Below are 26,731 nucleotides of genomic sequence, written 5' to 3' on the forward strand. Positions count from 1 at the left end.
TAAGCAGCCCTTCCATAAGTTCCTTTGATGCTTTCCCATTTTTGTTAACAACAGAATAATGTAGACATGCTGATACTTCCTTTACTGAGTCCAGGATTTTTTTGGCAGGTCCATATTGCATATTTTGCCAACTGGGAAAGATTTCTGTGTTTTCCATTCACATGGAGATGGGCAGCTCCGTTAAACATTTTGAACTGTCTTACAAGAGAAAAAGCCCTGCCACAAAATTAAATCTTGACTCCAACAGTCCCATTGATAGCAGTGTGGTAGAAGTGTCAACTCGTAAAATCTGGCTTAGCACTTGCAGACAGCCAGTCAGAATTGCAACCAAAATAGATTCTTAGTTCCAAACCTGGAGAAGGGCCCCCCATTACATTTTGAGCTTCAGGGCCCCCAAAATGTAGGTCTACCACTGGCTGAAGGGATGGGTTTAGCTGGGTTTGTTCTAGAAAGCTCCTGTGGTACCAAATGCTTGAACAGGATTCCTATGAAAACTGAATCCTCGTAGACCTCTTCGATTCCATCAGCTTCCTCTCTTCCAGGTTCACATTAATTATCATCATCATCATCATTTTATTATTTATACCCCACCCATCTGGCTGGGCTCCCAACAGAATTAAAAGCACAAGAAAACATAGAACATTAAAAACTTCCCTAAACAGGGCTGCCTTCAGGTGTCTTCTAAAAGTCAATTGTTTATTTCCTTGACATCTGATGGGAGGGCGTTCCACAGGGTGGGTGCCACCACCAAGAAGGCCCTCTGCCTGGTAAATAAGGATGTGTGTGTGGAGGAGGTGTCAAATGACATGTTACATGGGAAATCCATAATTAGATCACCCGGTGACATTTTCTTCATCTTCCACAAGCAGCAGAGCAGGATCCTGATTTAATTTAGGGCTGCGATACGGGGGAGGAAGCAGCCTAATCATTTCCCCTATTTCCAGGGCCCTGATCTAAATCAAGTGGATAGCTTGTTGGTTAGAGTTTGGACACTTCTGTCCATGACTTGAGTCCAAATTGTCCCTCGCAAGTATTGCTGCTAACACTGCTTCTGTTACTTTGGGAAAAACTCAAGTTGCAGATTGATGGAACTTAATTGGACCCTTAAAGAAGGCAGTTAACAGAACTGCCCACCAGAGGTCACTGAATACACAGTGTGAATCCAATGCAGCCCTCACTTGAGGGGTTTTGTTTTTCTAACTTGGAAATAATCTCTGAACGTTGAAATAATAAACGTCTAAAAAACAGTCCCTAGGTGGGCCTTGATTCTCTTGCCTCTCCTAAAGAGTTGGAATTGAATTTCATGGAGAAAAAATAGGCGAAAAGGAGTCTTTTCACCTAAATGTGAAAATGGTCAGGACTTCAGTTGTGGATCATATTGTAAAAGTTTGCAGTCATCTGTGGGAGTAAGTCCCATTATTTCTGAGTCAATATGTGGCTGGATTGTACTATAAGATTGTTGAGAGATACAGTTCCCTGAGTCACTTAGATTTATGTTTCTTATACTCTGCTCTTTATCCTGCCTTCTCAAGGTGGGTTACATGCAACTTAAAATAGTGAGGAAGTCACATGGTGCATCGCAGCACTAAGCCTGCAGTTAGAGCATCAGACACGGGTGGTGCGGTGGTTTAAACCACTGAGCCTCTTAGACTTGCTGATCGGAAGGTCAGTGGTTTGAATCCCCGCAACGGAATGAGCTCTTGTTGCTCTGTCTCAGATCCTGCCAACCTAGCAGTTCGAAAGCACACCAGTGCATATAGATAAATAGGTACCACTGCGGCGGGAAGGTAAACGGCGTTTCCGTGCACGGTGTTCCATTGCACCAGAAGCGGTTTAGTCATCCTGGCCACACGACCCGGAAAGCTGTCTGTGGACAAACGCCGGCTCCCTCAGCCTGAAAGCGAGATGAGTGCTGCAACCCCATAGTTGCCTTTGACTGGACTTAATCATCCAGGGGTCCTTTAGCCCCCCCCCCACTTTTAGAGCATCAGACGGCAAGCAAAACCAACAGCAAAACTGTACCAGAAGTGATATTCTGAATTCATTTCCCACCTGTAAATGCCTGTGCAAAAAGATGCACCGTGGCCTCCTGGTGAGATGCATACAGGCCAGACACACCTTGAAGCGTTCCACAAGTGGGTGGTGGGCACCACAGAAAAGACCATCTCCTTCACTGCTGCCCCTCGAACCTTGAAGAGCAATGGATCTTCCAAAAGGGCCTCCCTTGCAGCTCATAACAGCCAGCCATAACAGTCAGCTATTTAATAATAATAATAATAATAATAATAATAATAATAATAATAATAATTTATACCCCACCCATCTGGCTGAGTTTCCTCAGCCACTCTGGGCGTCTTCCAATCAAGTGTTAAAAACAATACAGCATTCAATATTAAAAACTTTCCTAAACAGTGCTGCCTTCAGTTGTCTTTTAAAACTAAAATAGTTGTTTATTGCCTTGACATCTGCTGGGAGGGTGTTCCACAGGGCAGGCGCCACTACCAAGAAGGCCCTCTGTCTGGTTCCCTGTAACCTTACTTCTCGCAATGAGGGAACCGCCAGAAGGCCCTCGCGCTGGACCTCAGTGTCCAGGCTGAACGATGGGGGTGGAGACGCTCCTTCAGGTATACAGGAGCGAGGCCATTTAGGGCTTTAAAGGTCAGCACCAACACTTTGAATTGTGCTCAGAAACGTACTGGGAGCCAAAGAAGATCTTTCAGGACCGGTGTTATATGGTCTTGGCGGCCACTCCCAGTCACCAGTCTAGCTGCCGCATTCTGGATTAATTGCAGTTTCCAGGTCACCTTCAAAGGTAGCCCCACGTAGAGCGCATTGCAGTAGTCCAAGCGGAAGATAGCTAGAGCATGCACCACTCTGGGACTCAAGCCATTAAGGGTTCTATGTGTCAGTGTGCATGCCGTATCTACCATGCATAACCTAAATCTTTTTGTTTAAGCTCTTTCTCCTCCAGAATACATCGGGACCTTCAACCCTCCTCTCCTCTGAAATTAAAATGGCATTCCTTGCTAATGGTCAGGCTGTGTGCGGAACTGCAGTCCTATGGCAACATTCTCTGTTTTGCTTCCTGAGATTGCTGTGGTGCTGCCAGAGATTCCTTTCTCTTCCCATATTCCGCCCACCCCGTGTTTCTGTGCCAGCCTTTTTTCTTCTGCAGGAAGCCATAAGGATCAGGCATGTGTTAAAACTGCACTACACATCTAGTTTGGGTTGTTGGCAGTTGTCAAATTAAAGGGAAACAGCTTGGCTACCCTTTGATGTAAAAGAGGATTTGTGACATTCTGTTTAGATATTTTGCAAGCTCTCAGCTGTTGCTTAATTTTTTTTAAGAATGAGGGGTGTGGGCAAACCAGAATGTGAAAATATTTTTTTAATGCATGTATGAAATAAGGATGCCCAAAATCTGGTTGCGAACCTGTTTTTAAGTGAAGTAGAAATTGCAATGTTATGGAATAGCATTGGTATTATAACTCCTGTTATGAGTGCTTGGCTGGTGACAGATTTGGGTCCCATAAAGACATCTCAGTGCTTCACTTTCATGTTCAGATTGCAGGAGAAGAAAGTGAAGAAATAATGTCGCCTTTGCAAAAACTTGGGATTTCCCTCCCCACAAAATCACCAAGGGGAATGAATCTTTGGCGCCTCTTTCCATGAATTCAAAGGAAGGAGAAGCATCAGGAGAGGGAAGAAGTCACAGCTCAGAGGCATAGGGTCTGCTTTTCCTGCAGAAGGTCCCAAGTTTAGTCTGTCTGAAATCTACAGGTACATAAAAAGTCAATCCTTTATTAGGCATAGCAAACCACACATTATCAAACAAACACCGTATACAAATTGTGCAAAATACGAATTCAGCATAACAAGGTTTGTCCCAGTCAGATCTTTAACACCAGAGAAGATCAATTTGCATAAATAATAAGATATAACACTACCACATCACCGATCAATTAAGAACCACTAAATCTCTTTATAATGGCCCAGTCTTTCTACATGGGCATCACTCAAAAATTCAGCCGCTATTAAAGTAATTTGATCATTCCTGTCCGAGGCCAGGTCCTGAACCGTTGGTGGCATGGAATTGAGCCTGTTAAGTTGTAAGGCCTCTAATGTCTTCTGGCATAAATGCCAAAATCACAATAAAAGAAAATATGCTCCAAAGTATCAGGTTCCTGTTTACTACATTTGCAGAGATGCTCTGCTTCTGGGAGAGCTAAATATCTTCCTCTTACTATCATCTACAGATACATCTGGGAAGGACTTCCTGTCTGAAACCCTGGAGAGTCTCTGCCAGATTTCTCTCCCCAAACACAAGATATCTTTCTGGACAGATGTGTGCCCACAACATGACATAGTAGTTAAAGTGTCAGACTAGAACCTGGGAGACAGCCATGAAGCTCACTGGGTGACTTTTGCCAGTCACTGCCTCTCAGCTTCACCAACCTCACAGGGTTGTTGTGGAGATTGAGTGAGGAGGAGGAGCTCCTTGGAGAAAACTGTGGGATATAAATAAAACAAATAACAACAGCGACTGAGGGAGGGATACTTGGTTCCATAGTCATTATTGTTTGAAGGTGATTGTTAGCATAAAGACACCGTATTCCATATAATATTTAGATTTTTCTTTTCTTTAAAAAATTGTGGTTGATTACTGGGTTTTGCAAAGTTCAGGCTGTAATAAAAACATTCTAAAACAAATACCGGCAAAAAGTTATTGAAGTGATTCAGTTGCCTGGCACACCCCAAAGGAAGCACTGTGGAATTAATGTCCGCCTCTTTGACTTCCTCTGAAAAATGCTAATAGATTCTGGATTAAAATGGTTGATTTGATTGAAAGGTTTATGTTGCCTATATAAACAATTCCAGTTGCTTTCCCTAAACTAAAATGGCAGCACATTCATTCGGAAGTAAATCTCCTTGGGTTGCATTCAGCGCTTTGCGAGCTGCGTCCCTTCTTCCCATGCAGCAGGAGGTTCCCTTTCCTTGCTGCTCCCCATATGTGTAGGATTGCTCTACAAATTAATTTAATGCATGGTATGTGGGTCTCCTTGGGACGCGGGTGGTGCTGTGGGTAAAACCTCAGTGCCTAGGGCTTGCCGATCGCATGGTCAGCGGTTCGAATCCCCGCGGCGGGGTGAGCTCCCGTCGTCCTGCCCACCTAGCAGTTCGAAAGCACCTTTAAGTGCAAGTAGATAAATAGGTACCGCTTTATAGCGGGAAGGTAAATGGCGTTTCCGTGTGCTGCGCTGGTGCCGGCTCGCCAGATGCGGCTTTGTCACGCTGGCCACGTGACCCGGAAGTGTCTCTGGACAGCGCTGGCTCCCGGCCTCTTAAGTGAGATGGGCGCACAACCCTAGAGTCGGACACGACTGGCCCGTACGGGCAGGGGTACCTATGTGGGTCTCCTTGGCATCACTCCGAAAAAGAACTCGGTATTAGTTAATTAGAGCATTTTAGCTAATAGTGAGATCCAGAAACATTTAACTAGCGCCTGCCAACTTTGTAAGACAATCCTGGCGATCTCTACAGTTGCCATATTCTGCAAAGTCATGCGAACAATGGCAGGAGCTGTGGAACACATCTCTTATTTGGAGACTGTGTTGACACTGCCTCTCGACGACATCCGCTAATTGTTCTTTTCTTGCAGGGAAATGGGAAGGAGCTCGTTTCACACTATTTGGATGTGTCAAATCAAACAGAAATGAGTAATATTATAATGAAGCACTTAAAAAGCCCCCTGTTTGCAGATTAAAATATGGCTAGGTAAATATGAACAGATGTCGGGTGCCTTTGGTTTACAGGGAAACAAGTTAATCAGGGTGACATCAGAAATAGTTGTGTGCCGCTGAGTAAATGTACATTTTTAACTCCTCCAAATATTGTCTGTGGGGTTGCGAGAGAGGCCACAGTTTGCCAGTTATCTTTGGATATCATCCTGTCTGACCATGTAGCTGCTCACTCAAGTGCCTCATGTTAGCTGGGAAATCATTAGGCTTTTGTTTGTGGATGAATGAGTCTTTACCATTGTTAGGGTTTTGATCTTGTTTTATATATATATATATAGAGAGAGAGAGAGAGAGAGAGTTTTAAACTATCTTATGTATAAATCACTATGAAACGGTGGTTAAGAAGATGATTAATTGTAATATTATTAATAATGAATAATAGTAATTCTTCTGAAACAGGCATGGACATTGCTGATGTAAACGAAGGTAGCCATTTGTGGGCCACATAGCAGTGATTAGGAAGATCTGTTTATATCTATCTATCATCTATCTCTCTATCTCTCTATCTATCTATCTATCATCTATCTATCATCTATCTATCTATCTATCATCTATCTATCTATCTATCTATCTATCTATCTATCTATCTATCATCTATATCTATCTATATCTATCTATCATCTATCTATCTATCATCTATCTATCATCTATCTATCTATCTATCTATCTATCTATCTATCTCTCTATCTATCATCTATCTCTATCTATCTATCATCTATATCTATCATCATCTATCATCTATCTTATCTATCTATCTATCTATCTATCATCTATCATCATCTATCTATCTATCATCTATCATCTATCTATCTCTATCTATCTATCTATCTATCATCTATCTATCTATCTATCATCAAGCTATCTATCTATATCATCTATCTCTCTATCTCTCTATCATCTATCTATCTCTATCTATCATCTATTTGGTGTTTTTGTGCCCTCTTTCTTTGGTACAGAGTGGCTTCACATAACGAATCATTAAAACAAACATCTGAAATAAACATGACCAAACAAGTTGCTTATTTTTCAAATGTTAATTTATTAAACAAAGGTAGCCATTTGCGGGCTACAAAGCAGTGATCAGGAAGATCTATCATCTATCTATCTATCTATCTATCTATCTATCTATCTATCATCATGTATTTGGTGTTTTGTGCCCCCCCCTTTCTTGGGTACAGAGTGGTTTCACATAACAAATCATTAAAACAAACATCTGAAATAAACATGACCATAAAACCACTATATCACACACACACACACACACACACACACACACACACACACACAGCACAGAAGTTAAAAGAGCTAAAGGGGGAAACTGATGAGAACTGATATTTATATATGTCAACTGTGGGGGCGGACCAGAATCCTCTGGGAAGGAGTTCCATACTTGGGGACACCACTGGGAATGCCCTGTCTCATGTCAACCACCATCTTCTGATGATGACGGGATCAGGGTACCTCCTACTGATGGTAACAAACTGGGTTGGCTGGTAATGGGGGAAAATCTCCACCAGGCAGGTCCCAAGTAGGGATAAGGGAGAAATTTGATTCAGTCAATGTCGAAAGGTGAACCTACAGAACCATGCTTTCTGAAACAAAGCATAAACTGAAACAGAGCCACCCTTCACTATTTACACTTCTTGCAATTCTTCGGCTGTGTACTGAATACAAAAATGCATATAGAAGGGTAAATATGGGCATATAAATACACTCATCAGTGAAAATAACATACAGAAATGCATTATTTTGGGGGAAATGACTTTGCAAAAATGTGCACATTACACAAAAATGCATATACTAAAATACTGATACATTTTCATGAACACTTAATAAAATCTTTTGCAAATGGATGCAGAAATATGGATAACTGAATTTAAGATTAGGACAATGAGAAACCAAAATGGGCATATTTATATGCTAATAGCATGCTGACAGCTGACTTTTGTTTTGACTTGGAGAGTCCTAAGTATCTGTGGTGCACAACCATATTGTAATAACACTGACTGCTCACTAGCTCTTCAAGTCTGATGCCTTTTGTAAAGATCTGTGATCTCTCTTCTCTTTAAATTATCCATTCTCTTTCATTTAAGATGTCAAAGTCATCTCAAGTCAAAGTCACCAAAGCAAGGTTTTTCTGTAGTTAGCTTGGTCCCCCCCGCCCCAGAAAATACATGTTAAAAACACCTCTCTTTGCTGAGTAAGTATCTAAAAATAGTCTAAACAACAGTGGCTGTGTTTGCACAGTAGAGTGAATATGGTTCTAGAAAAGCAGTGACCTTTTTGTTATTTCTTTTTTTTTTTTTAAAAAGTGAACCATGGAGTAGCTATGTAAATCCTGTGTTAGCTAAACTGTAAAAATATAAAGCCATTTTATCAACAAGATCACTAGCTATTTATGAAAGTAATTACTGATCTGAAATGTGTGACTCATTAGCAAAGGCCGGGATCTATAGAGCCACATGGGGGACTTTTGCACGTGCAGTGAAGCTCAAGCTTGCTTTCTGAAAATGGCGGCATATTCTACCTTTTAAAGGTTGCTTTGAAGCCCAGAAGAACTTTGGGATGTTCTCTGGTGCTCCTCAAGGAACTGGCTCACAATGCACAAAAGCACCCACCTAGTTAAATCAACGAAATCAGCTTCAGAAAAATACCGGTCCAGCTTCATAAGTCAAGATATGAACAAGACTCATGCAGTTGCTTCACTCTTCCCTTCACAAGAGCCAAGGAGTCTCAAGTTAAGCATAGCTCCCTGCTGTGTCAGGTTGATGTCCTCCAGAGAACTGGTTGATGTCCTCCAAACAAGTGAGCATATGAAACCATGGTTGGTTTCATATCCAGGCTTCTTTATAAGTTGCTCGCCATAGTTTCCTGGTTTAGACATAACAAGAAACCATACTAACTGCGATTTTGCTTGTTTACATGAGGGAAACAGCCAAGAGGCTGTGTTGAGGTGGAGATGAGGTTCATTAATCTCTTGGCTTATTTAGCTGAGATACTGTTGTCCAAGCATGGCCAGTGCATCCAAAATAAAGACATTCTGTGTGCATGTGATAAATCTGAGGAACACTGGAAGTTGAGACAGACCATTGGTCCTTCTAGCTCTCCAGAGTTTCAGGCAGGAGTCTTCCCAGCCCTGCCTGGAGATACCAGGGGTTGAACTTTGGAACTTCTTCACGCCAAGCAAATGTTCTCCCACTGAATTGTGGCTGTGAATCATTTGCAAGTGATGACTTCCCTTTCCCAGTTTTCCCATTGACTGAGATACAAAATACTTTGGGCACACAGAGCTACACATGAGCAGGGAAAAGAAAGTAATAACTGCATGAATGGAACAGCTCCTCCCACCAAATATGGAAATAAATAGGGTAGTGGATGGACTTGGTGGGAAGCTCCTGAATACTCATAAAACGCACTGGATTAAGAATATTCTGTCGTCTTTAATATGAACCTGTCTGCTCACTCTAGATCACCAAGCAGAGTTCTGCTTCTGGTTTCTAAGCTATTGAAGCCTAGCTGTCAGTTGGATAGAGCGTAACATCCAGTCTATCCAAATGTTTTCTGAAGAAGAATTATCAAGCTAGCTCTCCACTGGCTGTTATAGGATCTGTAAAGATTTGATGGCTCTATAGGGCATTTGAAGCTCGTTAGGAGATCTTGGGTTTGATCTGTTTCTTCCTGGTGCTTCTAATGTTCTTTCTTTCTTTCTTTCTTTCTTTCTTTCTTTCTTTCTTTCTGTTTTACTTAGCTACTTAATGACATTTTTATTGTGGAGTTGGTAGCGACAGTGTGTTTATATTGCGAACCATCTTAAGAGGCCCTTAAAGTGTGGGATTTAAAGTTTTAACATTTAGTGGCAACATACATAATAATAAATTATTATTTGTCGGCGGATGGGGATATAAACACATTACATATAAGATCTTACATATAAGATCTGTATGTATTCCTTAACAGCCTGTACAACATTCCATTGTACAACATGGAGTCCACTGTGCTGGGGACACCTATGCTAAAATTTACCTTGATGCTGTTTGTATTCCTGTAGTGTTGTCATCACCAAAGATCTTTAGCAAATAAATTAGACTCATTCTGGGGTAAAACAAGAATCTTCATCCATTTTTGTATTTTAATTGCCCATTGCTCTTTATAGGTGAGCTAAATTCAAGGCTTTGCTAAATTCTATCAGGGATTTTATGTTTGAGGCACTGTACCATAAAACAGGAATTAAATTTACCTGCTTACCAGCTGTTGAATATAGGGACAGATGGAGCCCTAGAAACATTGCACTAGCCGCATGGGAGTTGCTTTCATCTGCACGGCTGGGATGACATTTGGCCAGGAGCCAATCATGCAGGTCTTTCCCAAACAGCTCCCAGCAGAGTGTCAGGTCCATGTTTGGAGCCTATGGGATCAGCCCTTGTCTGCACAATCGGGACATTTAACCATTCATCAAGGCCAGTGAATCCCAACCCCGCCCCCCATGGACCACTTGAAAATTGCTGTGGCCCTAACAGAACCCTTAATGACTTGCTGCTGCTTGTTGTAGCAATTGTTTTGCACTGTGCTAAACACTGTATGATTTATTTGTTTATTTTTTGTATTTGTATTTCTTATTTTTTATTGCCATTTGAATTCCATAGACTTCTATAAAATTCAAAGTGGAAGTGTTATTCAAAGACATGCCATGAATGGTGCTCAGACCACAGTTTGGGTGCCTAGACATCTGGAAGGCAATCAGGCCAGAGGGGATACCCCATGACTTAGGTAATGCTTAAGAAGCCCCAATGGAGAAAACTTCCTGCACATAAGCAATGGTTAAATCTGGAAATACCAGGCCGTGGCTTTTAAGACTTGAAGGGCTGTCATTCCCTTTCAATATGGAATGGTAAATGTGAACTCATTATATTACTGAGATCTGTTTCATTAGTGAATATCTGTCACACATCCTTCTCTGATGATATCGGTGAGATTCCAACGTATGGCTTGATCCAAGATCAATCCAGTGAAAGTGGTTGGGATGGAACTTTTCTGCAGTGTGTGAGCAGCTATCGAGCTGCGTAGAACCCTTAGCCCAGTTCACTTAAGGCATAGCCCTTTCCAGACATTACAATTTGGGGAAAATAAACACACGAGGAGGCAGGGGAGAGGAATCCACTTGCCCCAAGCCTTTCAGGTTGTGAAGGAAGCAGCAGTCTCCTTCTGAAGAGTCACTCTACATTCTAGAACACTGGTTTTCCAGGGTTCCAAAATGTGTGTGTAACCTCCATGAGTGCAGAAGGTTCCCAGCTTCAGATGTTACCATCTATGAGCTGGAAGGGCAATGGGATTGAAGCTGGAGGAACCTGGAGCCAGTATGCTCATCCCTACCACCTGTCCTTATGGGTTTACTTTACTCTAACGGTAATGCTCGAAGAAAGACTCAATGACCTTGAAAAGCTTGCTGATATGCCAGCAGAGCTTGATTTAACAAAAGGTGCCACTTGTCTCAAAACTATTATCAGAGCAGAGGTTGAAAATGACGAAGCATCTAACCTATCCAAGTGCAGCTGCAGCATCCTCAATTTTATGTGATCGACAGCAATGACATCTGTGTTTAGGAGAACACTGCATGCTTTTGAACTTATCTTGGAATTTCTTGCTTGCAAGCACGAAAATGATGGGGTTTAGGGAGCTGCTCAAAACACAGATGACTTCGGTGAACTTATAAATGACAACTATCAGGTGTATATTGTCAGAGTTGAGCTGGTAATTCATTCTGTAAATTATCACTGCCGTCATGGTGGCATGATAAGGAATGAAGGCCACCGCAAAAACAACCATTGCAGCTAAAACCAATATCAAGGACTTTCCAATTCGGTGTCTTCCCTGTTGGCGGTTTTTCATCTTCTGTAATGCTTTCACAGTCAACGTGTAGCATGTAAAGATGACTATGACTGGAATAAGGAATCCAAAGAGAACTCTGAAAATGGTAAAAGGCACCGCAAAGTGCAGAGGGTCTCCCACTTTATCCAGGCAAGCGGCAGATTCCCTTTTCCTCTGGACCATGAATGTGTAGTAAAAATCAGGAATGGACTCTATGAAAATGAGGACCCATATGGCGATGGTGCAATACGTAGCTCTGCTTTTATCCCACCACTTTAAGGAACGAATTGGGTGGACGGCACCTAGAAATCGGTCAAAACTGATCAGTGTGAGAAAATAGATGCTTCCATAGACGTTAATGTTGAAGAACGTTCGTTTCACCTGGCAGAATATCTGGGTAGAATATGCTGTGTGATTAAGCAGAAGGTAGTAGGCTGAAAAGGGAATCAGGAAAATCCAGGTGAAGTCGCACAGTGCCAAATTGAATAAAAATACAGTACTACTGGTCCACGATTTCACAGTGTATATATAATAGAGCAGCGTGAACGTGTTCCCAAGAAATCCTATTAGCACAAGTAAGAAGCAAAGTATAAACACAAAGTAGCAGTACCACTCCAGCCTGCTGAAGCTGCTGCAGAAGAAGGTAATGCAAGTAGTATTTGACATCCTTCCATGGATTTTACCTGAAAACAAAAGAAAAAGTCAAGGTGTTGCTTCAAAACACTTAAAAGGATCTCGGTGAGCGTATGGGACTTCAGTGGTAAATAAATTCTCTGTGGCCCACTCACTTGGCACTGGCTTGGACCAAATGATAGTATGGTACAATAAAATTGGAAAGTGGGCATTTCTGCACAGCAGAAGATTCATGCACATTTTGTGCAGTGTCTGTGTAGCCAGCGTGGTGTAGTGGTTAAGAGCAGTGCACTTGTAATTTGGTGAACTGGGTTTGCTTCCCCGCTCCTCCACATGCAGCTGCTGGGTGACCTTGGGCCAGTCACACTTCTCTGAAGTCTCTCAGCCCCACTCACCTCACAGAGTGTTTGTTGTGGGGGAGGAAGGGAAAGGAGAATGTTAGCCTCTTTGAGACTTCTTAGGGTAGTAATAAAGCGGGATATCAGATCCAAACTCTTCTGTATGACATTGCCTTCACCCAAATGCCATCCCCCTATTGTTTTCCCATGTAATTTGGATTTACTGTTTCAGTGGAAAAATATGGCAAATAAGGATGCTTCTTGATGGTCCTTTCCCTTCTCTTATTTGCCATATTTTTTTTGCATGCAGAAGGTCCCAGGTTATCCCTGGCATTGGAGAGACCACAGACTGAGAGAGTTGCTGCCAGCTAGCGGAGTTACTCTGAGATAGATAGACCTTTGGTCTAACTTGATATAAGACAGCTTCCTAGCCTTGCCATGACTTTTCTTTAGCCAATTGGTACCTTGGTTCTCAAACTTAATCCATTCCAGGAGTCCGTTCGACTCCTGAAACCGCTCAAAAATCAAGGCGTGGCTTCTAATTGGCTGCAGGAGCTTCCTGCACTCAAGCGGAAGCCGCGTCTGATGTTCAGCTTCTGAAAAACATTCACAAAGCGGAACACTTACTTCTGGGTTTGCGGCATTTGGGAGCCGATTTGTTCGACAACTAAGCTGCATGAGAACCGAGATACCACTGTATGTAAAGCTTTCTTCTCACGGTGAATAGCAAGTCCATTTGGGGATTGTGGGGATGGATTCTGATCAGGACTGTGGTGGTGGGGTTCCAAAGGGTTAAACCCCCTCATCATGGTCCCAATCCAGCTCCCCTTCCCCTGCTCCATCCTACAAAGCAAGGCCCCACGATGAGAATAATGCCACATTTAATTTGTCATTGAGTCTCTCCAGGCAATGTTTGCAAAACGCCTATTCCACAAAACCCTAGTTTTCTGTACCTAAGACTGCTATTTTATGTGTTCTTAGACTGCTCATTTCCACAATCCTGCTGTTCCTGTTTGGAGGATACCTTGCATTCCAGCAGGGTAATGCAACTCATTTTGTAGTTATAAGTATCTATTGGTAATTACTTCTTACTGCTTAATCTCTGGACTACTGTAAAGACTCCCGTAATTACAAGCACAAAATGATAAGGAGACATTATCCAGGCTAAGATGATAATATTTAATTACTTCCTGCTAAACAAAGGTACTATGAAGGCAACAATCCCATAATGTGCGTTAATGCTGCTTTCTGTGTCTAAAATTACCAAATGAAACCAAATGAGGACCAAGTGAAACATAAGAATGTATGGGGCGGGTATATTAGCTTCATCATGTGTGAATGGGTCATGGATCTATGTGCTGTTGACAGATGTGAAGACTGCCCATTATTTATTTTTCTAATCAATTTATATTCCACCATTCCTTTGGCATCAATGACAAGCATCCTACAAACAATTAAATTGTCTCAGTCCAGAGTTGGCACAGCTATTAGGCAGGATGAGGCCATCACCCCCGCTGGGTGCCCCACCACTGTCAGAGAAGCAGTGCTGATTTTGTGTGTTGCTGGAATCACAAGCCTGCAAGAGCTCGTGTGATTTCTTGCACGATCTCACCTGAAATCAGCCTTGATGCCAGCACATTGAAAATGCATGCACTACGGTAAAGTGTGTAAACAATGCATATATCAGTGACTACAGCACACACCAGTGTGTTACATTAGGGAAAAGTGCTTTGCAAATGTGTGCATGAACATAAATTTATTGTGGAATGCTGATGAATTTTCATGTAGACTTGAAAAAAAAAATCCACAAATTGATGTGGATGTAGACAGTTGGAAAAATGAGAGACTGAGAGAAACTGAAACTGTCACATTCACCCATTCCTAGTCATGTATATCCTATATTATGGGATACAATGCAAACAATGGTTCATAATTATAGCCTTTCACGCTTTGCAGCATTAGGCATTAGTAAAAACAGAAACAGATATTGGTCTTTAATGGAACAGTAGCTAATATGACATCCAGTACTGAAAATTAATGCTTTACCTTTTGGTTATTAATTGTGAAGCAAATTCCTCTTTTATGCTCAATTAACACTCCAGTAAAGTGTAATGAGCTATGCCAATAGAAATTTAACGTTTCATTTTAATTCTTAATGCAGTCAAGGTAAAATGAATTGTCAAGATCTGTATTTATTAGAATTAAAGAAGAACTGCTTGAAAATCATTTCAGAATAAGAATTCGTGGAATATTCAGCTGCAGGCTCTGTATTCCATGGTTATGTATAACTTAAAACTCAAGTTAGTTCTTACATTTCTTTCTCGAGACAGACAGATGCCAAGAACAACACTAAATGCTGTATCCCATTCAAACAAATACTTGAAAATAGGTCTTTTACTATTTTCTTACCTGGTTTAAAAATGGTTGCATTCTCCATTGTGCAGGGCTGGGAGTCCCAAGTCATCTCGGAATTTCCCCATTAATCTCCAGTTTTGTCAGAATCCCATTAACATCTATGTTCTCATCTGTGTTTGTTAATAATCCACATATTGTGTATAATGGAAATGGAAACATACGGGCCACTTCTTTCAGCCTCTAGACTCCTCCCCTTCGCAGAGAAAGGCTAAGTCACACTTTTCTGCTTGCCCACACTTTTACAATGATACCGCATATTATCTCGGGAAAACAATTTGCCGCCTGTGTTTTCACTGCTTATCATAAAAATACGCCGCACAAAATCCAAACCGATCAGGTTTTGTTTTGTGTAGATGCTTTTAAGGAATCCTAGGAAACCAATCCAAAGTACACAACAGCAGCTAGCTAGCTAGCTAGCTACCTTTGTGGATCTTTTTGCTCACAGCACTGGCACCTCCGTTTGCCATTGTAGTGCACAGGTTAGTGTGTTGGACTGGGGCCTCAGGGAGCAGGGTTCAAATCTCCACTAAGCCATACAACTCACTGGGTGACCTTGGGCCAGTTGCTGTCGGTCAACCTAACCTACCTCACTAGGTTGTTGTGAGGTTATAATGGGGAGGGGCAGAACCATGCATGCCACCTTGAGGTCCTTGGAAGAAGAAGAAGAAGAAGAAGAAGAAGAAGAAGAAGAAGAAGAAGAAGAAGAAGAAGGAGGAGGAGGAGGAGGAGGAGAGTTTGGATTTGATATCCCGCTTTATCACTACCTGAAGGAATCTCAAAGCGGCTAACATTCTCCTTTCCCTTCCTCCCCCACAACAAACACTGTGAGGTGAGTGGGGCTGAGAGACTTCAGAGAAGTGTGACTGCCCCAAGGTCACCCAGCGGCTGCATGTGGAGGAGTGGGGAAGCGAACCCGGTTCACCAGATTACGAGTCTACCACTCTTAACCACTACACCACACTGGCTCGCTAGAGGAAAGCCAGAGTTCAATGTAACAAGGAAGGGAGGATCTTCCCTTTGTTGGTGGCCCATTTTGAGAAGGACGTAGTAGTCTTAGTGAATAGGTGGTATATAAATGATTTAAATAAACAAAAACAATAGTCTTCCCAAGCTGACAAATGTTTGCCATCAAATCCCATGACCGTTGCTTGTCCAGGCTTCCCCTCTTTAGCCTGCTGGTGTGGTTATTGGTGTGCAGGTGGCATCACTCGGACAGTCCTATCTTAAGGAAGAGCTGCTGGTGGCCGGCCTTTATTTTAAGAACATAAAAAGAGCCTACTGGACCAGGACAGTGGCCCTTTCAGTCCAGCATCCTGTTCTCACAGTGGCCAACCAGATGTTCCCGCATTCAGGAGGGCTTGTCTTATGTTCTTATGAAGAATTTGTTTCCATCACAAAGTGGCATTGCAAAGGTTTACTCGTTCCAACTTCTCTTGTGGTCGCTTTTAGTATTTAATCTCTGTGGTTTCACATTTTAAAAAATGGTAAAAGGTAAAGGACCTCTGGATGGTTAAGTCCAGTCAAAGGCGACTATGGGATTGTGGCGCTCATCTCACTTTCAGGCCAAGGGAGCCGGCGTTTGTCCACAGACAGCTTTCTGGGTCATGTGGCCAGCATGACTAAACCGCTTCTGGCACAACAGAACACCGTGACAGAAACCAGAGAACACGGAAGCGCTGTTTACCTTCCCGCCACAGTGGTACCTGTTTATCTACTTGCACTGGCATGCTTTCAAACTGCTAGGTTGGCAGGAACTGGGACAGAGCAACAGGAGCTCACTCCATTGTGGAGATTCGAACCACCGACCTTCTGATTGGCAAGCTCAAGAGGCTCAGTGGTTTAGACCACAGCACCACCCATGTTCCTGATTGATATTCATATAATTGCCATATTCACATAAGCGGTCTCATCCTTTGAAATACTAACTTTTTGGATTTTAACTCACCATGCTCAATTGTACACATGTAGCAGAATACTGGGAATTGTGACGTAGCAAGAATGGATTTTGTACCACTTTCAACAGCAGGCTTTGAGTGTGCATGTCATTTTTTAAAAAATGGTCCCTTCCTTTTTAAAAACAAAGAAACAAATAAACAGCTTCCATCTAGACAATTAGCACAGCAGACTGTAATAGAAATTCTCTTCCTGGTGTGTTAGCTTGCTACTTGCAGGGAGGTGTTGCTTCTGTATATGAGAAGGTTTTCAAAAAGGGCGTCTCAACCTGCTGTCTGACATGGCACAACCCAGCTTGCTGTCCCAGGACCCTTCCACCTCATTGGACTGCCACACATGTCAATCTGGCCTTAGTCCTACTAAAATCAATTAAAATTCAAGTACCACAGGTCATGGTTTGAACCACCTGCTTTTTTGTGTTAACCAATTAGCTTCCTGAAATAGAAGCATTTCAACGAAAGCCATTAGCATAAGCTGCTTTGTAGCCCCTTTAAGTATTTTTCATTGTGAGAAATGATTCTATTTTAGATGCTCGTTCTCCCTGACTTGCCTCCTGAAGCCTCGCTCATGGCACTTAGCCATCACTTATACATTGCCTCATTAGGAAGAAGTGGTATGTTAACATTTCAGCATTAAATAATGTCAGCACTCAGCCTACTTTCCCCCCTTTTTTTTGGTTAACGCTGCTCTCTAAGTAGGGTAATCACATTGCAGGAAGAGACTTCTACCATGGCCATATCTGAAACCAAAAGGGCTAGAATTTATCTCAGACCTGGGCTGGGGCTTGGGGAGAAATTGTTAAGATGGGTATACAGTATAACCGTAGCTCTAACTCAGTAAAAGAAGCCTTTAGCTTTTTCACAGAGAATAAAATATGCTGTAGATATCCAGTTAGGATGGAGATTAATGACTTTATTCTTAGCATACCACCAAGCTAAATGCTGTCAGAAGGTCTAATTACTCTTCTGTATGGCTGAGTTGCCACAATAAACATTCTTTTGTTGTGTTTCCCATCCAATACATTCTCCGCTAACAGGACTCTTAAAGCCAGTTCAAACTGAGTTGAAGTAGTTCTCTTGGGTTGCAGTTCTAAACTTGCTCGCACAGGAGTAAGCGCCATATCATTCAATGTGGCTTACCTCTGAATAGGTACGGATGAGATTGCACTGTTGCAAGTCTGGGGGTGGGGCAAGGTGGGCGGCCAATGGCATTTTATCTCTCTCATTTGACCAACTTGAATCAACCCAGGGCCTATATGCTAGCGAGACTGAATGTGCTACCCTGAGCAACACAACAGAGGAGAGTCCAGGAAAGGCACTTCCGAGCTTGGGAGGAGGTGGGGTTGTGGGCCCACCCCCTCCCAATCCTGCGGGGGCTGGCCTAGCCAATCGGCAGGCTGGGGAGGCATGGCCTACCCCATTTAAGGCCAGGCACGCCCGGGGACTGCCCTCTTTGCCCTGTTCCAGCTGGAACTTCATCGGTATTGGCGGTTAGGCATTGGCAGGGGTAATTGTTATGCAAATGAAGGGGGGAAGGAAATGCCATCACCTTTCCCCAATGAAAAAGGGTAGTCCGGCAAAGGACTCCGGGGGGTGTTGCCTTGTCCGAAACCTAGGGAGGTGAGGGCCTCTGGCACGCCCCCGAGCGGTGACAGCCGTGGGATCCTAGTTGGCGTACTTCAACAGGACTCCCACGGCTTGTGGATAACCCTTCCCGGTCTCCATGCCGGGTGGTCGATAGGATAGGAGCCAATGCCTAAGGCCAATACCTTCTAATTCCTGTAATCAATAAAGTTGTGGCCTTTTACGCCCATTAACCTTAAATAATGTGTCTGGTGTTTTCATTTCACATCGGGGGGGGGGGGGATTTGCCATGCAAATATTACTTGTAGAGAGACTATGCCCTTGTGGACAGAGACAAATAGAATCCATCACACATGTTATTTTGCACTGTCCCTGGTATCAGATAATACAATCCAAGTTTATTAATCAGTTATCAGTTGGTTGTTAGCAGGGAGTGGCATTCAGGCGAATGGTAGCCTTCCTTATGCTTACTCACGATGGAGAAAGCAATCAGGTTTCTGCAACACGCACAGAGGATTCCTAAATGTTATACAACACTAATCTAAGTGTTAAAAAGGTAAAGGTAAAGGGACCCCTGACCATTAGGTCCAGTCATGACCGACTCTGGGGTTGCGGTGCTTATCTCGCTTTATTGGCCAAGGGAGCTGGCGTACAGCTTCCAGGTCATGTGGCCAGCATGACTAAGCTGCTTCTGGCGAACCAGAGCAGTGCACGGAAATGCCGTTTACCTTCCCGGAGCGGTACCTGTTTATCTACTTGTACTTTGATGTGCTATCAAACTGCTAGGTGGGCAGAAGCTGGGACAGAGCAACGGGAGCTCACCCCATCACGGGGATTCGAACTGCCGGCCTTCTGATCGGCAAGTCCTAGGCTCTGTGGTTTAACCCACAGCGCCACTTGCATCCCAAATCTAAGCGTTAGATGCAGGTTTTTGTTTAGCTGGTGATATATAATGATGCTGAAAACCAGATACTGTATTGCCCAGCCCTAGTCATGGGGGGGATGGCAGAGCTGAAGGACACACCCCAGCCAAGCGAAAACACTCAAAGTAGGGCCAGAAGCAGGTGTGACTAGGGAGGGCTTGTGCCCTGAGGGGAGACGTGGAAGGGCCACTTTCAGCCCCCAACCCAGTGGCGTAGCGTGGGTTGTCAGCACCCGGGGCAAGGCAAGTAATTTGCGCCCCCTAACCCAGGGCAAGGCAAGTAATTTGCGCCCCCCCGCTGCACTGTCCCTCCCCCAGATAGTCCCTCGCTCTCTCTCCGCTCCACACCGCACCGCACCGCACGCCTGGCACCCTCCCCTCCACAGTGGGCGGCGACACGGCGGCTCGGATCGGATTCGCACAGCCAGCACTGCAGTGAGAGTGAGTGAGTGAGCCAGGCAGGGGCAGAGAGCTGCGAGTGCGAGCGCCCCCCCCGATGTTGCGCCCGGTGCGGCCGGCCCCCCTGCACCCCCCAAGCTATGCCACTGCCCCAACCCCAGGCCATATCCAGTAAACTTGCACATTTACTGAAATACCCATGAGCACATGTATACTAGCTTGAGGAACTTTGGCCAAGGGAGCAGCAGAACCTTGGAATCCAAATTATTCCTTTGGGAGTCAGCAGTCCAAATTATCCAAGCAACCCAGAAGCTGCCTCACCCACACCCCCCACACCCACTTGTTCTTCCTAGTATCAACAGGCCCAACAAGAAAATACTATGATGTGGGAAGGAGTGTGTGCCAGGCCACAGCAGGAGCTTTGGAGTCAACGTTCTGCGTGTCTCGTTCTGTGGGAGCCACAAGCCAATTCTTTCATTCACACAGAATCAACAAAAACTGCACCGTTCCAAAAACACTTTGCAGTCAAATGTATGCATGAATGTGACACGAGTTTTCAAAGCCACATCACAACCGCCGGGAAGGGGTATCTCTGTTTACCGTGTAAACAGATGCCTTACAATGGAGCCGCCGACCATATTATTCGTCAAACCTGTGCATTTGCATGTTTATTGGAGTTTGATTCAATCATTGAACGTCCTAGGCAAATATAGACCTGCCACCTGTGTTTTCTCCCTCCCGTATTAGAGCAGTGGAAAACCTGTTGGGCGAACATTTGTTTTAACATGTTTCTAACCATCTTCTCATTGCAGGCCAATTACTCCGACTGAAAATGTTCCGAGAGGACCACGGGTCTTGGATGACAATGTTCTTCAGCACCATCCTCTTCCTCTTTATTTTTTCTCACATATACAATCTGTGTCTCCTTATGGCAGGTTACATGAGGTAAGCTGTGTTTCCCTAAACCATATCCTCTTAATTAGCTCTTTTGGGTGCCGTAACAGATTGGTCACTGCGTAGCTGACAGAGAGCCTATGGTCCTCCAAATGTTCTGGGACTCCAACTCCCACCAGTCCCAGCCAGCATGACCAATAGTTAGGGATTATGGGAGCTGCAGTCCAGAAAACATACTGGGTGTGACAGGTCTGCATTGCGGAGTGAATCAGAGTCATTCCTATCCTTGAATATGGCACAAATATTTTCATACCTGAAAATTGCAACTTGAGTGGTGAATACAACTTGAGTTCCTGGAGGTGTGTATGTGGTTGTTGTTGTTGTTTTAATGCTCATCAGTTTCTGGCATATGGCTAGAAAAGAAGTGAAGGACACGGGCCTGCTGATTTCAGGCTATCATGTCTTTTAAATTTTACTAGGGGGTGGCACCCACCTGCATTCCCCCACCTCCTGCTCCACATTTTCTCCCTCTTTCTATGTTTCACAAACACACACATAACCTGCATCACAACCCTCCCAGACACTGCAATTGGGGGACACCAGGGCAGTAAAGGGCTACCCAGGGCAGCCCCAGAAGACACCTCACTTGGGGTCACCTCAAACATAGCAGTGCCTCTGTGCAGGTGACCTATTTTATTCCATGAGCCCACCAGTCAAGTATGGCAGCTCATCAGGAACTTGTTACATTCCCTTGTTTTTGCTTATTAGCTGGGACAATGAAATGGGGAGCAGTGGGGGAAGGAGTAAACGGAACGTGTCAAGAAAATGGCATGGATTTTGTTGAGGTTACTTCTGGTCAAACATGGTGTGTGCTGCTTTTGGGGAAGCTGTCTTTCCTTTTTCCTAGTGCTCTTTTCTGAAGGGGGATTATATTTAAAGCATCCCTGCTGCTGAATGGGGGAGATTTCCCCCTTCAAAAGCACAGAAACAAGCCAATAAACCAAACCAAACATGGTGTTTTATAAACAATGGAAGGAAACACACATTTTTTTGAGGATTCGAAATACCAGAGAAGCCATTATATGCAGTGGCGCACAGGAGGGACCAGGGGCTGGGTGTGAAGAGTGCACAAAAGCTGCCACACCAGCCAAACCCTTGCCACTGGGTGGGCATGGGGCACAGAGGGTTCATGGGCCACACTGTGCTGCGTACCTGTGCAGGGGGGAGCCAATCTGGCCTTGGCAGACAGGCAGGGTGGGGATCCCGATGGGGTCGTGTACCCTCAAAACCATGTGCCTGGGGCTACAGCCCTGCTAGCTCTCCCCACGCTAAGGCCCTGGTTATATGTTAGCATCTCAACAGACTCTCTCTAAGGACACATCACCCTGGCTGAAACTTAGCAGGTCTTGGCTTTCTCACTGTCTGCCACAAGTGAGGGCTGTCTGCCACAAGGGGGCTGGCTGCCTAAGTGCCTCTGTCCCCATCGTTCTGCCAGGACACTGAGGTCAAGCTCCGAGGGACTTCTGGCGGTTTCCTCACTGCAAGAAGTGGGGTTACAGGGAACCAGGCAGAGGGCCTTCTCGGTAGTGGAACACCCTCCCATCATATGTCAAGGAAATAACCAACTCTCTGACTTTTAGAAGACATCTGAAGGCAGCCCTGTTTAGGGAAGATTTTAATGTTTGATGTTTTATCCTGTTTTCAATATTCTGTTGGGAGCCGCCCAGAGTGGCTGGGGAAACCCAGCCAGATGGGTGGGAAACAAACAAACAAATGTGCAGGGCTCACAAGGTGGTCCCTATGACACATACCCTTTGGTGCTCACCAATACCCCTTGCCCCTTCTGGATTTTAATTTTAAAAACCCCAGAGTTTTACAAAACTCTTTGCTTCTCTGATTGGGAAGCATTGCCTGTTTCCCCCCCTTTTTTTGTGGTGTGGTGGAGTGGTGTAGCCTGTTTTTTGTTTAAATAATAATAATAATAATAATAATAATAATAATAATAATAATAATAATTTATTTATACCCCACCCTCCCCAGCCAAGACGCCTAACAACCAATAATAAAAACAAGTTGATTAAAATACAATTTAAAAAACAACATTAAAATACAACATTAAAACATCAGGATGCAGCCTCTTCATAGGAGGAGAAAGGAAAAAGAAAGAGGGGGAGGGAATCCAAAACCTTTCTGCCTTGCAAAACACTGGGATGAAATCCAAACTGCCTTCTAAAATCAGCTCACAAAATCCTTTCCCACATCATATGGGTGTGTTATCATTCACCAGCATATTTCTGGGAAGAACCACAAGAGGGCAGCAAAAGGCTTTCAAAATCAGAAGAGCGGACGTATATTTTGGGACTTCAAAAGGGTTCAACATTTAGAAAGCTGTGAATGGTGATCAGTGTTGCTTACCATTCATAGAGGCGCGTACTGTGAAGAGTCAGAAATCCAGTAATACGATCCTATAGAGAACTTCTCCCAAATTATAATGTTCTTTGTGGTTTCCTATATTTTTTATCTTTATTTTTTTTTAAAGAATTTAATTAGAATGGAGTTACTCTTGAAGTATTACGGTATTCAAGACAGGCTGGTAATGTGGCTTGTTATTTCAGTTATGGTTCTGAGTCATTGCTTTTCTTCTTCTTCTAAAAAAGTATCACTAATTGCCTCTATGTGGTGGGGTTGGGCCAGAATTCATCATGTCTGCCAGAAAAGAAAGGAGATGGTTATAGGTCTAGCTGAAAAGAACTGGGTGACATCTCACCCCTTCTAAGCTCACTTTGAGCAATAAGCTGTTAGCCACCCAGAAAACACGGGGTGGGGGATATATCAATCCCAGAGGATATTTAGGGAAGCTTTTAATGTTTGATGTATTACTGTATTTTAATATTTGGTTGGAAGCTGCCCAGAGTGGCTGGGGAAGCCCAGCCAGATGGGCTGGGTATAAATAATAAATTATTATTATTATTATTATTATTATTATTATTATTATGCTCTGTAGCAGACCTTAGCTAACAATGAAAAGTTTCAAAGAGTAAAGTCATCCAACTGGAATCCATTAGCACATTTAGAACCCATTAACATATTTGCCAGGGGGAAATTTATTTATACTGTTGATCTTGCCACGTCGGTCGGTTCATTACCAGCAGCTACTGGTTGCCAGCCTGCTTGGATCATATCCGTCAGATCGAATCGGAAATTTGCACTTGGAAATTGTAATGTGATGAATCTCTGTTTGCCTCCTGTGCTGCTTCATGTTTTGGGCTCTCTTTATTAAAAGAACACACATCTCGAATATTTCTTCTACTCTTTCTACCCCTACCCCCTCTCTTGTGTGTGTATTTGATAAAAGCCTGTTAAAGCTTATAAAGGTAAAGGGACCCCTGACCATTAGGTCCAGTTGTGACCGACTCTGGGGTTGCGGCGCTCATCTTGCTTTATTGGCCGAGGGAGCTGGCGTACAGCTTCTGGGTTATGTGGCCAGCATGACTAAGCCACTTCTGGCGAACCAGAGCAGCGCACGGAAACACCGTTTACCTTCCCACTGCAGCAGTACGTGCTTTTGAACTGTTAGGTTGGCAGGAGCAGGGACTGAGCAACAGGAGCTCACCCCATCGCAGGGATTTGAACCGCCAACCTTCTGATAGGCAAGTCCTAGGCTCTGTGGTTTAACGCACAGCGCCACCCATATACAGTGGTGCCTCGCAAGACGAAATTAATTCGTTCTGCGAGTTTTTTCGTTCTACGAGTTTTTTCGTCTTGCGAAGCACCAATGTGTATTGACGGTTTCCCATAGGAATGCATTGGCGGTTTTAAAAAAAAAGGCGCAAGACGTTTTGTCTTGTGAAGCAAGCCCATAGGGAAATCCGTCTTGCGAAGCAACTCAGAAAACGAAAAACTCTTTCGTCTTGCGAGTTTTTCGTCTTCCGAGGCATTCGTCTTGCGAGGGACCACTGTATAAAGCTTATACACCATGATAAATTTCTTAGGAGGAGTCGCTAACCAAGTGCTCCCTCTCCAGAACAAAACCCACTGAAATTAGTGGACCTTAGTTAGGCATGCTTATTGACTTCACTGGCTCTGCTTTAAGTCGGACTAACATTGGGCACATATTTTAAGATGCCCCAAGGCTCTGTTTTGGTTCCTTCCCTTCCTTTTGGGGTTATGCAGAAAGGAGCAAACCATTAAGGAAATTATGACTCTAGAGCAGTAGTACCCAGTTAGCTAAGGATTGTAGACCCGTTGTTTTTCAAAAGCCAAGCCACGGACACCTACTTTTGAAAATTTTGAGATCTCTGTGGTAGTATTTTTTTATGTGAATGGTGCCATGGACCACCTGGGGTCTTTGGACCGCCAATTGGAAAACATCGCTCTAGAGGAGGAGCAGGGAATCAAGACTCACCATTACCAGTAAAAGAAAACGGGGTGTCCAGGCCACTTCATAGGCCTCTGCCTCAAATTTACATCAAGGCGTTGCCTGTGGTTACCATGGCAACACCTCACGTTTCTTTTAGAATGTACTTGGATTGTATGGACAGCATTTTCAAGGTTTTGCTCCTTTTTATGAAAGCAATAATACAACATTCCCCACAGGTGATTTTTTCACCCCTTTTCCTGAGGAAATTTACAGTTTCTCAAACTCGAGAGCCTATAGATGATACACTGCAGCTGCCTGAAAGCGTTTACACTCTCATTCAGTCAAGCTTTCCTTTGTGCAGAGAGAGACCAGAGAAACTGATTCCCTCGCATGTCAGAGCCCAGCTGAAGCCAGCAGATGATGCCACCTAGTCCTGTTGCTTTAGCCATTGTTCTATGCAGCACGCAAGATAAGAGCAGGCAAATCTAATTGTATATACACATTTTTAAAAAATCAATAAGATTCTTAATTAACTACAAAAATCCCTTGCAACCTTGAGGTCCCCCCTCAAAAATAATATGATATTCAAGATTGCCGAAAGAGAAATAATGTGAAGCTTTCATAATGTGACTATGCTCAAATTGGATATTCAAGGTTGAAATTATTGTTCTTATTTTAAAATTGTAGCAAGAGGTTTCAGCCAAGATTAACTGGGTTATTATGAACATCTCCCCATTTTTATTGATTTGTTTGTTTTACTTACCACATTTAGACATCGATTAATGATTCGGGTTTCTAAGCAGTGTACATAAAAACAGGCTGCAGAAAATGAGGCAATAGAACCATCAAAAGTTATCACAGACTGACCACTTCCTGAAAATGTCTGCTGGAACAAGTCTTAGTGCAAGTCTCATACACTTGAAGTTCAGCAAGAAGATGCCTGTCTAATATCAGCTGTGAGGGAGACCAACAGGTTACAAACTGTGCATCTGAACCATGGGGAACGACCAACAGATCTCAGTGACAGGGCCTCAATATATATTGGACCCATGTTGGTAAGGCCTTGCAGATCAATGAAGGATCTTGAATCTGACTCAATAATATAGGGACAATTTTTAAGCATCAAAGTTATGTGGTGCTGGTAGTCTGTCTGGCCACAGTATTTTGCCCTAGCTGAAGCTTCCAGAACAGACGCAAGGGTAGCCCCATGTGGCGTACATTGCAGAAATCAAGTCTTGAGGTTAGAAATGCATGAATCACCATCGCCAGACTATCCTTGTCCTTGGGGATTTTACCCCATTTTCCTTATGTGGATCTGCACATACTAGTTAACTCTGAGTCCAGTGATCTGATTTAACTGGGCGTTGACATTTATTTATATATGTCTGTCTGTCTATCTATCCCACCTCTTCCCCAGAACTCAAGGCAGCTCACATAAATTAAAACAAATGCACATAAAACACACATAGCTTACACACACACAAAGCTACAGTTAAAAAACCAGTTAAACTACCCGAAGGAGCGTCTCCACCCCCATTGTTCTGCCCAGACACTGAGGTCCAGTGCCGAGG

General features: G+C 43.6%; 2 protein-coding genes across 2 annotated transcripts in view; one reads left to right on the forward strand and one right to left on the reverse strand.

Annotated features, from left to right (window-relative positions):
- Positions 1 to 26,731, forward strand: part of TMEM117 (transmembrane protein 117) — a 206,723-nt gene that overhangs the window by 19,000 nt on the left and 160,992 nt on the right. Inside the window, exon 3 of the mRNA XM_083399846.1 lies at positions 20,719 to 20,851. Within this exon, the coding sequence (XP_083255972.1) occupies positions 20,719 to 20,851 (133 nt within the window). The remainder of the gene's footprint in view (positions 1 to 20,718; positions 20,852 to 26,731) is intronic.
- LOC310658820 (P2Y purinoceptor 1-like) lies at positions 11,130 to 15,098 on the reverse strand (the record flags this gene model as incomplete). Its single annotated transcript, XM_083401191.1, has 2 exons — positions 11,130 to 12,346; positions 15,044 to 15,098. 2 exons carry the CDS (start codon positions 15,096 to 15,098, stop codon positions 11,334 to 11,336), a joined length of 1,068 nt encoding a protein of 355 aa, XP_083257317.1. The 3' UTR covers positions 11,130 to 11,333.

The sequence above is a fragment of the Podarcis tiliguerta genome, assembly GCF_965153285.1.
Source record: "Podarcis tiliguerta genome assembly, chromosome: 10".
In the NCBI taxonomy this organism is placed as follows: Eukaryota; Metazoa; Chordata; class Lepidosauria; order Squamata; family Lacertidae; genus Podarcis; species Podarcis tiliguerta.